This window comes from Tamandua tetradactyla, chromosome 12 (genome assembly GCF_023851605.1).
Source record: "Tamandua tetradactyla isolate mTamTet1 chromosome 12, mTamTet1.pri, whole genome shotgun sequence".
NCBI classification, from domain to species: domain Eukaryota; kingdom Metazoa; phylum Chordata; class Mammalia; order Pilosa; family Myrmecophagidae; genus Tamandua; species Tamandua tetradactyla.
The window spans coordinates 62049997-62060423 of record NC_135338.1 but is presented as its reverse complement, the minus strand read 5'-3'; the positions used below and the strand labels follow the sequence as shown (position 1 = coordinate 62060423).

At 57.7% G+C, this 10427-nt stretch overlaps 1 protein-coding gene across 1 annotated transcript; it reads right to left on the bottom strand.

Moving 5' to 3' along the window:
- Positions 1-832: 832 nt before the first annotated feature.
- DLK1 (delta like non-canonical Notch ligand 1) lies at positions 833-9147 on the bottom strand. Its single transcript, XM_077123561.1, has 5 exons — positions 8927-9147; positions 7556-7619; positions 6945-7078; positions 3677-3818; positions 833-1831 (listed from the first exon to the last, which is right to left on the bottom strand). Exons 1-5 carry the CDS (start codon positions 8991-8993, stop codon positions 1084-1086), a joined length of 1155 nt encoding a protein of 384 aa, XP_076979676.1. The 5' UTR covers positions 8994-9147; the 3' UTR covers positions 833-1083.
- Between the last annotated feature and the right edge of the window lie 1280 nt (positions 9148-10427).

Here is a 10427-nt window from a genome sequence, read left to right as displayed (position 1 = left end):
ATTTCGCCAGGGGCACTTGCGGTTCAAAGTGCATTTAAATTTTGAGGGAGGTCTCTAATCTACAGGGCAGGAAGCGGGAAAAGTGTCGGGGCTTGGAGGGAAATGGGAGGTGCCAACATAGCAACTCCGAATCGCACATTGTGACTCCAAGGGTTACAATTATTATTTTTTTTTTTCTCCAAATGGGAGGTAGGCCAGGCGGCTTCCCATTTTGAGAAATGCAATTAGGGTTTCATTTCATTGTGTCAAGTGTGCATCCAGGATAGGCCAAAACCTTTCGGACCGCACGATGAGACTCAGTCTTCATCAGATCCTAATTGTCAACTATTTTGGTTTGTACTCCTCGTTCCAAATTCTAAGTTTGAGAGCTAGAGAGGACCTTGATGACATATTCAAGCCCCTCGCTTGAGAGGGGGGAAAAGGCGGGCCTGGGAAGGAAGGGGTCTCGCCAAGGATCACACGGCGAGCTAGTGGCAGGGCAGGGACAGGGTCCCGGCCCCCCAGCTGCCAACCCAGGGTTCTCTCTCTGCCTGACACACGGCCGCCGCACTCTGCGAAATCGCAAATCAATTAGAAAGATCTAGAAGGTTGCGGTGTTGGAGAACTTGATGTGAGTGCGAGTCGGATGTGGCGCGTGAGAATTAACGAACGAAAGAGATTTTAGCCTTTTCACAGTGATCGGTCGCGCACAGCACGCGTGACGGTTTCACGAGGGCTCCGTGGGCGAGGCCCCCGGGGGACGGGGACCTCGGCACCGAGCCCTGGTTCCGTTGCCATGTTTTTTTTTGGTATTTTTTGATATTTTGCTATTTGAGTTTAGAATAACACTTAATTTCGTTTACTTTTTTTGAAAGATGAAATTCTTATTATTTTCGTATCATGCATTAATAGAGAGGGGGAGGGGTGGCAATTCTCCTGGCGTCAGCGTTTGTCACACAGCGACACAAAGACAATAGATGTAAGCATAGCGATCACCAGATTCGACACAAGATAGAGCAAATTCCGCCACAAATAGGAGCACAGACCGCATATAATGAGCTCTGCGGGACCCCGAGAACAGGGAGGGGCCGGCGCGGGCGCCGCTCAGATCTCCTCGTCGCCCGCCTCCTTGCCGAAGGTGGCCATGCCTATCTTCTCCGGGAAGATGATGTTGACGGCCAGGTCCTCCCCGCTGCTGTACTGCAGCAGGAGGTCCTTCTTTTTGCGCAGCATGTGGTTGTAGCGCAGGTTGGACACCCAGGCCTCGCACTTGTTGAGGAAGACGATGCCCACGGTGGCCAGCACCACCAGGCTGGTGAGCACCCCCAGGATGGTGAAGCACAGCGCCTGGCCCTCGCTCAACAGCGGGGAGCTCCGGTTGAGCTCCTTCATGGACACCTTCAGGATGCGGTGCTCGGGCTGCGGCACCGGCAGCTCGTGCACCCCGGGCGTCAGGCGGTAGGTCAGCCCATAGCCGCTGGGCAGCCGGGTGACCTGCTGGGCCCCGGGCGCCCGCTTCTTGGCGCAGGTGAGACCTGTGAACTCGGACTTGCACAGACACTCGTAGCTCACCTGGGAGTGCTGCAGGCAGGTGCCCCCGTTCTGGCACGGGCTGCTGGCGCAGATGGTCACGGGGCGGCTGCAGGTCTTGTCGATGAAGCCGGCCGGGCAGCGACAGCGGAAGTCGCCCCCGATGTCGGTGCAGACGCCCTTGTTCTCGCACGGGTTGGGGGTGCAGCTGTTGGCCACAATCTCGCAGAAATTGCCTGAGAAGCCAGGGGGGCACAGGCAGGAGGCATGGGAGGCCCGGCCCTCATCGTCCACGCAGGTGCCTCCGTGCTGGCAGGGGGAACTGCAACACAACAGAGACATGGTGAAGGGCCCTCGGGGGTCTTGGCTAGGACGGTGGGGCTGGCGGGCGGGAGTTCCGCCCCTCTCCCACCACCGCGGCACAGGCTGGCGCAGAAGGTCCCGGAGACACAGCCGGGCAGGTGATCCAAAGGCACTGAGCGCGTGAGGGGGGCCAGGTGCACGGAGAGGCCTGCGAGGGGCTCCCATCCTGCACCGGGATGGGATGCCACCCCCCCATGCTGCCAACCTGCAGCACACCTGACTTCCTATCTACCTCTCATGTCATCTTTCCAGCGGGAGGACTGGTGATTAGTCACTGGACAGGTGGGGAAACTGAGGCTGGGAGAGGCCAAGTCAGTGATCACTGGCCCTTAGACCCCTCGTTGGGTGCGACGGGAGAAACAGGCAGGGGGACCACTACTTGTTTCCCCCTCATCCCAGGCTCTACTACCCTCACTCCTGCCACTTCCGCCACCCTACCCCCTGCCCCTTGGTATTTATTTTATTTTTATTTTCGGCAGAGCTGGCCTGAGGGCTTCTGTGCGGGAAATCCCCGGGGACCTCAAAATGAAAGAAATACCCCATCTGTCTACATGGGCACAAGTCGGCGTCTGCACCGGGCTCCTCTGTAATAGGGGGTCCATTCACCCAAGTGCAGCTTGCAGACCGAAGTCGTTTACTCAAAGCGGAACACACGGAGCATTTAATTTAAGTGCTTTTAAACGAGCAGGCCCTTTGTCATCTGATAAATGCCAAAACTCCAGGGAAGAAAGGGGCTGTAAACACAAGGAAACAGCCCGGCCGCTTCAGGGCGAGGGCCGGCTCTGCAGGCATCTCAAGAGCCTTGGATTCTATTTTGACAGACCGATTCAAGTCTGTTAGGGAGAAAAGCAAAATATTGTAAAGGTCTCCTCTGTTTTTTCCCTTCTTGCTAATAAGCAGAAATGGAGTTTAGTGCTCCCCTCCCCTTCTCCAAGCCCCCCTGAGTACTGATCTCCGGTGGCCGCCTTCATGCCGGATACGGCGCGTGCCAACTCCTGCCCCACCCCCGGCCTTGGCAGGCTGGGTCAAGACAAGCCTTGGGCTCTGCCGAGGGAAGGGGCTCCCCCACCTCCCTGCCCCGGCTCTGGGCCTGAGACTGGGTTCTAGCTTGGATTCAGACCCTGCTTCTGTCGCCATCTCTCCTGGCCCAGCTGAAGTCCCATCCGGAGCGGAAACGGCTCAGTGCAGCTAAGGAGATAAGGGATGTAAAAAGGCAAGTTGCGAGAAAGCGCCACGTGGGGAGGAACAACAGGGGAAAGTAGCTGTCCATCTGTCTGTCTTTCTGTTCTGCCTACTGTCCAGAGCTCCCGGAGCCCCTGCGCAGCCCCAACCTCAATCCCTCCCCTCTCCTCCCCACCTGCAGCCCTTTCTCCAAACATCACAGAAAACCCGACTGAGAGCCCCCCTAGTTCCACAAAAGCGCCCTGATACCATGGTCCTGGGTATCACACGCAGCCCCTGTGGCCCCGTGGAGCTCTGATCTGTTAGCATATAGCCTTTAGAAAATTCCACCACACTTTGGCTCACCCACCCCAATCTGCCGCCGTTGACACCATGGGGACTCGGGGACATCTGAGATCACCTGCCAGAGCCTTGGGAGGAAGACGGAGGCACCGCGCTCCCACAGAAATGCCCCTGATCTCAGCCGGCCCCCTGCGGGGCAGCCGGGAGAGACACTTACTTCCCTCTTTTGTCAGGTGACAGACCCAATGGGGCAAGGCTGAAAGGGTTCTTAGGGGACAGGAAGCAGGAATCAAAAGCAGCCATCACCAGATCAGACACAGTCAAAAAAAAAAGTATTTACCCGTTGACCACGCAGGGACCAGCCTTCCGCTCGCAGAGCTGCCCCGCGAACCCCGGCGCACAAGAGCACGTGTAGCGGCCATCCTCGAGATTCACGCAGGTCCCGTTGTTAGTGCAGGGGCTGGAGGTGCAAGGCCAGAGATCTGGGGGCACAGAGAAGACCCGACTGCGTCATCCCCTCCTCCAGGAGGGAGAAGAAGAGCTTCTGGGGTGGGGTGGGGAGGCAGTACCTTCGGCTGGTGGAGGGGGTGACACAAGTGGGACAGGGACCCCCAGTGAGGGCCCAGATGGCTCTGCCAAGGGCCACCACCAATGGCCACCAAGTGGCTCCCGAGTAGGAAGTGTAGCAAGCCCCTCCCCCAAAATGCCAAACTGAGTAAACTGAGTCTTGGGGCATTGAAGGGGTCTCCTGCCGAAGGTGGCAGGGTCAGGCCCAGGACAGTGTGCCCCCTTCTCCTGGCACCCCTGACGTACAGCACCAGGTCCGTGACCTCTACCACAGACCTCCTGCCCCTCCCCCAAGCCAAACGGCGGCACGGAGATTTCCTAATGCCACTCTCATATATGGGAGAGAGGAGACAAAGCCACCCCTTTCTATCTCAGTCCCCCACCACTGGGTGGACCAGTCCAGCCCAGCCCTTGGGAAAATCGCCTGTGAAACCCAATTTCTCATGAAAAAGGAACAGGGGGAAATCAGATGCAAAGACCCTTCAGGAATCCAGGAACCTGCACTAGCCCCAGTTCTGCCTCCATCTCCGGAGGGCTCTTCTCTGCCCCCCACCCCAGACATCTTTCTGCTCAAAGGGCATAAACGAAGGAAGGGGGAGCGGCTCCTACTGAAGGCAGCAAAATCAGAACTACTGAGCACACCCTCTTGTCAACCGAGGCTTCCACGAATACTAGGATATTTCCACTGCCTTTTTGTACCTCCTGTTGTGCCCACTTCATTATCCAGAGCTCAGCAAGCCAAGAGGCGCTGCCATAAGGGGCCTGGGTCAGGGGCTCTCTGACAGGGAAGACCCCAGCTCCCCAGCAGCACCCTGTCTCCAGCCTGCTGCTGCATGACAACAGAGCTCAGCAACTTCTCACCCTGTACCTCAGTCTCCCCACTTGTAAAAGGAGGGGCACTCACAGGCTGAATTTTTTAGGGATCTCTGAGCTTTGGTTTTCTATGATTTGAGCTGCTGCACCTGCCAAATGGAAAGCAAGGGCTGGCCAGAGATGCAACAAATAAAGGAGGGAGGGGGCCCCCCAGTGCTGCGACCACTTGTGCAGCTTTTGTCCTCTGTTTTAGAGAGACCTGCACTCTCACGGAGAGGAGGTGGCAATTGATCAATAAGGAAAAGACCTGAACGCCACCAGACAGACTCTCCCATGTGCATGAGGTTTTCCTTTGGAACCTGGTTTGGTGCAAGAAAACATAAAGAGGATTTATCCCTGTCATTACCGGACGGCAAGGCAGGGCTTTAGCACACGGTACCTCTCCAAGCCTGCCTCCTAAGTCTCTGCTCCCGGCTCTCCTGTCACTTGGAATCTTAAATTTACACTAAAGAGCTGGCCACGGCCCCCAGCCGGCACCCTGCTCCTCTCCCCACAACGCCAGGCTTTGTGGGCTGGGGAGCAGGACGCCTCACCCTCCTGGACCCCAAAACCAGAAGTCGGGGTGAATTTATCTGCTGCAAGGCAAAGGCCACCTGGGGTCTCTGTGGGGGACAGCAGCTGCGGCCACACGAACACCTCAAGACTGGGGGAAGGGAGAGGGTGATCGACTCTCCAGAGGACTGATTTCCTCTTGGAAGCCCAGACTCCCCACCTACCCCCAAGCTGGAAAGCCCTTTGTCAAGCTAACAGGGCAGGGACATGCCACCAGGAGGGGGCTTTTGTCTGGAAAATTCCAGCCTGCATGTCCGGGGCTTAGATATCGAGGGGACTGGGCTCCAGGCAAAAATCTTGCCCTGATCCCAAATGGTGGCTTTTCTGGGATCCCCAGAACTCGCTCCAAGCCGTGGCTGCCGCAAGGGCGCAGCTGCGAGAGGCGTCCAAGCTGCTAGCCGAGCACGGGTCAGCTGCGGGGGGGGGGGGGGGGGACCTGCGCCACCCTGGGGAGGGGGCTTCCAAGAGGGGAGGGGGCAGCTCCATGATTGGGCGCCAGCTCTGTGAGGTGACAGTGAAAACAGGACCTTTGGTTTTCCTTAATGGAGGACCTTGGAAGCTGTCACAGAAGAGAATTAACCCATTTCTGGGGCTGGGAAGGGTTTGTTTGCATTTGTTTTGGTTTCTTTAGCCTGACTAAGACCCTCCAGCAGGTCCTTTCTCTTCCCTTTGCCTCAGTTTCCCTGGTACCAAGAGCATTTTGGTTAGCACTCACAAAAGGCCCTTTAATTTCACACAAGACGATTACAGGAGGGGCGAGCTGCCTTGAGGGGTCCCCAAGGTGCACCTCTTTTGGGGTCTGGGACAGAGGTCCTCTGGCAGCTGCCTGGGCAGCTGGGAGGTTTCCCCCAGGGCTTCAGTTTGCCCAGGCTTCAAGACGGGTTTTGCCAAAGGATGGTCCCAAAAATGCAAGGGCAAAGCCAATTCTCAATTGCTCAGGATGGGGGGGCGTGGTGCAGAGATGGCGTCGATTCATAAGATCAACAGACAATGCCAAGCAGCAATCCTACCACTTCCCAGCATCTCCAGATCCCCAGCCCTCCCCTACCCCTGGCCTCTTCCAGCAGGGCCCCTAACCCCACCCTCATGTTCCTAATCATATTCCTGTCCCCCAACCACTTATTCTCTCCAACACCCCCCCCCCCCCGCCAATTTATGTGTTTGCTTTTCGCTGCCGCCTATGGTCCTGGATGTGATTATCTTAGAGTTTAGCTCTGAGTCCCCTGAGTCCTTTGCCCTCGCTGAGCCCCAGTGACCTAGACAGGTTGCCCAAGCCCTGTGGTCCCCACCATCTTGACTCTGTGTATGTGTTTATTTTGTGACTCTTTATTCAATGAGCAGCCCTCCACCCCAGCCCAGCCCAGTGCCTTCTCTGAAAGCTGGTTGCTGGCAAAATAGAGGTGAACAAAATTAAGTCCCTACCTTCTAGGAGCTTCGGTACCAGACAATTAAAATTCGTGTGTGTGGACTAAGGGGGAGAGGGAGGGCAGGTGGCCCCTGCGGCTGGGAGGAAGCGGCTTGGGGGAGCGGGGCAGGGGTGCTGGGAGGTGGGGGGAGTAGGAAGGGGTAGGAGGTAGCGAGGGAGGTTGGGGGGGAGGGCAAAGGCATCTGCCAACCTATGTCGCAGAGTTTCCCATCCCAGCCGTCTTCGCAAATGCACTGTCCAGGTTCATCCGAGCAGATTCCGTTGACACAGCCAGGAAGGGGCACACAATCGTTACACAGGGGACCACTCCAGCCAGGCTGGCACCTGCAAAAGGAAAAAAGATGGGGACGTAATTGGGAGTGGGGGGAGGGCAGGGGTGGAGAGGGAGCGCAGGACCGTTTCTTGGGGAACCAAGAGCCCTGGGGGTCTTTGCACAGTGCCAGGCCAGTAGGTCCTAGGAAGCAACTGTCAGGCACCTGAACGGAAAAGCTTAAAAAGACGACACACTGAGGAGCAGACAAGCAGGGGTCCCTGAGAGCCCCACATATTGCTACATTTTGCCGCAGTGGCCTGCAGTGGTCTCACCCTGCTGGGGCCTCTCCCTAGCCCCTGCCCTTTTCTCCCCCTTGGGGTTCCCTAACAGCTTTCTGCCAGATCACCCTAATCCAGTGGCCAAGCCCCATCCCCTGTCGTCATTGTTTTTTTTTTTCCTGCCTGACACTTGATTCCCCAGGATTCTGCCCTGCCCTCCGCCCCCACCCCTCCACCCCCCAAGCTGCCTCTTGGGAGCCACTCCATTACCTGCAGACATTGTCATCTTCGCAGAATCCATTTAGGGGGTGGCAAGGCGGGTAGCATTCAGCTCCTGAGGCATAAGAAAAATGACACAATTCACCCTGCGACACCCCTGAGAACCAAGGCAAAAGCTGCTTTTTTCCCCCAACAGCCCACAGTTGCCCTCAAGGAAGCTAAGGAGCCTCCAAGGGTCTCCCAGCCCCACTCCCAGTAGGCACATAGTAGGCACTTCATATCTGTGGCTGGACGGTGGCTCAGCCCACCCTGAAAAACATCTTCACGATGTTGCTAGGTATGGGGTGGCCACATCACAGTCCCTAGTTCTTAGGAGCAGCTCAGACACCTTTTTCCCTCCCTAAAACATACGCACGCACACACACCAAACAAAACAGAACCCTAAATCCTCCTAAAAGCAGGATGGGGAGTCAGTGGGTGGAAAGATTTGACCTCCGGGCTTTCGGCCAAGCCCTCATTTTTTGCAAAGTGTGCTAATAGGGGTAGGGGATAGATTTTGAGGTGTTCAACTCTGGAAAGCCCAGACAGGTTCACCCGGCAGGCTCACAGGTAAAGCAACTAGATTTTTTTTAAAAGGTTATTCCAGTTAAGCCAGGCACGCAGGTCAAATCTCCCCAGAGGCTGCTACCTTTGACTCTTCACATTTAGAGGGCCTGCAAGGGTTTGGCCAAGTGGGCAGAGATTCTGACACTCTTTAATAGGCACCTACTGTGTGCATTTATTCATCCCACCCTCCAGCTTTCCAGTTAGCACCCCCCCCCCATAACCACTGGTGCAGGAAAGGGGGGGCACTGCTGGGAGGGGGCAACTCTCCCGCTGTCAGAGACAGATGGCCGCTGCAGACAGAAGTGTCGCAGCCCCTCACCTAGAAAAACGCCACGCAGGAGGGACTCGGGCTGAGCTCTTGGTTGGGGATTTGGGGCTCAGACAGCCAAGTCACCCCCCACTGCCTCCTAGACCCCTGTTTCCGAAGCAGGGCGCACAGGGACACCCCAAAGTTACACCCAGAGCATTTTTACAGAGGATTCCCCAGCATCACCTGTTTCTCCATACCTCCTCTCCCAGCGCTGGGGCACCCTCCAAGCATACTTCTGCAGGGTGAGAAGGGGTTGGGGGTCCCACACCTTCTCCCCTGCCCCCCAACCCAGGGACCCCAGAACCAGGCTTGGCATGTGAGAGTGGCAGAGGGGGCGAGACAGGCACAGCGCGGGGCTTAGGGTTAGGCGGGAACCGCAGGAGTTGGGGCGCGCAGGACGGGGCGCACGGGGCACCAGCAGCTGGGGTGGAGGGCGTCGCAGCCGTCCCCGAGGGGGCGCGGGCTGGAACGCAGGGGAGCTGGTGGCGGGGGGTTTGGGGGCTCACCATGGGCGCTGTGGTCGAAGGCCAGCAGGAGCAAGAGGACGTGCAGGAGGGCTATGGTCGCGGTCATCGCGGGGCGGCCGAGGTCGCGGTCCCGGGAGCGGCGCGGGCGCGGGTCCGGCTCCTGGAGCCGCGCTGGGCTTCTGGTTGCGGACGCGAAAGGGGGCGCGGGCGCGCAGCGAAGGGAAAGCCAGGGCTGCGCCGGGCTGCGCGCTGCGCTCTCCGCTGCCGCCGCCGAGATGCCGCCGCTGCCGCGCGCGCCGCCCTTTTCGTTCCGCCCCCCCCCCCCGGGCCCCCGCCCCCCGCCCCCGCCTCCGTGCGCACGGGGACGGCGCCGGCCAGTCCGGGTGACCCCCGCCTCTCACACGGCCGCCCCCCACCCACTGCGGCGTCCCAGAAAGGCGCCCGCACACGTGGGGGCACACTTGGCCACACGGGTACAGGTACCCTGCGCACGTTTGGCACACGCTCCTCACACGGGACAGCACACGGGCCCGCCGAGGACAAGTCGCCTGGACCGAACAACGGCCGGGATGTAGACTCCCCAGAACGACGCAAGGACCCAGAATACAGAAGCTAGTGCAGTGACGCCAAAACACTTATTGCAAAGGTCCCGGGCCCCCTTGTCATGGGTCATATAGCTAGAAAAAAACACGAATGCACACTCTGAAGACATAGAATTTGCCCAGAATCACACACACTCCCTGAAAAACACTTCTGAAATGCCTTACACACACAAATGCCCCAGCTATAAAACGCAGGAAAATACACACTTGTAGCAAACACGCACTGCCACACAAACGCCATGTCATATTAGCAGCCAGGAGAGCCACAGGCTCAGTCATGGACAGCAGGGAGGTGAAGCGATGTGCACGAATGAAATCTGGACATGGCCAAGCGTGTGCCTTCCCCTCCACCAACGGCCATCAGAGCCACACACACACTTAAATGTGCAAATACACACAGACACCCAGGTAACATGTTTCATCACATACACCCACACACCCCTTCGCAGGCACAATCATGGCCTTAGTCATCCTGAAACACTCGCAAAACATACGGCCTCTCCTGTGCACACACACACACACACACAGCCACACACCTGATGGGCTCAAGCGCACATGCCCAGTCTTGCAGATTCAGAGAGCCAGGGCTCACAAATGCACACCTAAATAAACAGCCCCCCAATGTACAAATTCCCCCCAATACACACATGCCCTCCACCACATTCGCCTTTGTCCATACTGGCTCCCCTGGACAAGCCTGTCCTCTGAGCAGCTGTCCTACAGCTCCCCCAGTTCTGAGGAGGGTACCAGGTGATGACCCATGGATGGGTCAGCTGTGCATGCTTAATTTACACAGCCTAAATTACAAATGGATCCTGGGTCCAGAGGGTGGGTGCCTACCCAATTCATAGCCTCCCCTTCCCCTTGGTGACAGCAATCTCTGCTCCTTTTTATGTGCGGCAGGTAGTGGGGAGAGGGAGGGCACCTTTGACCTCTGG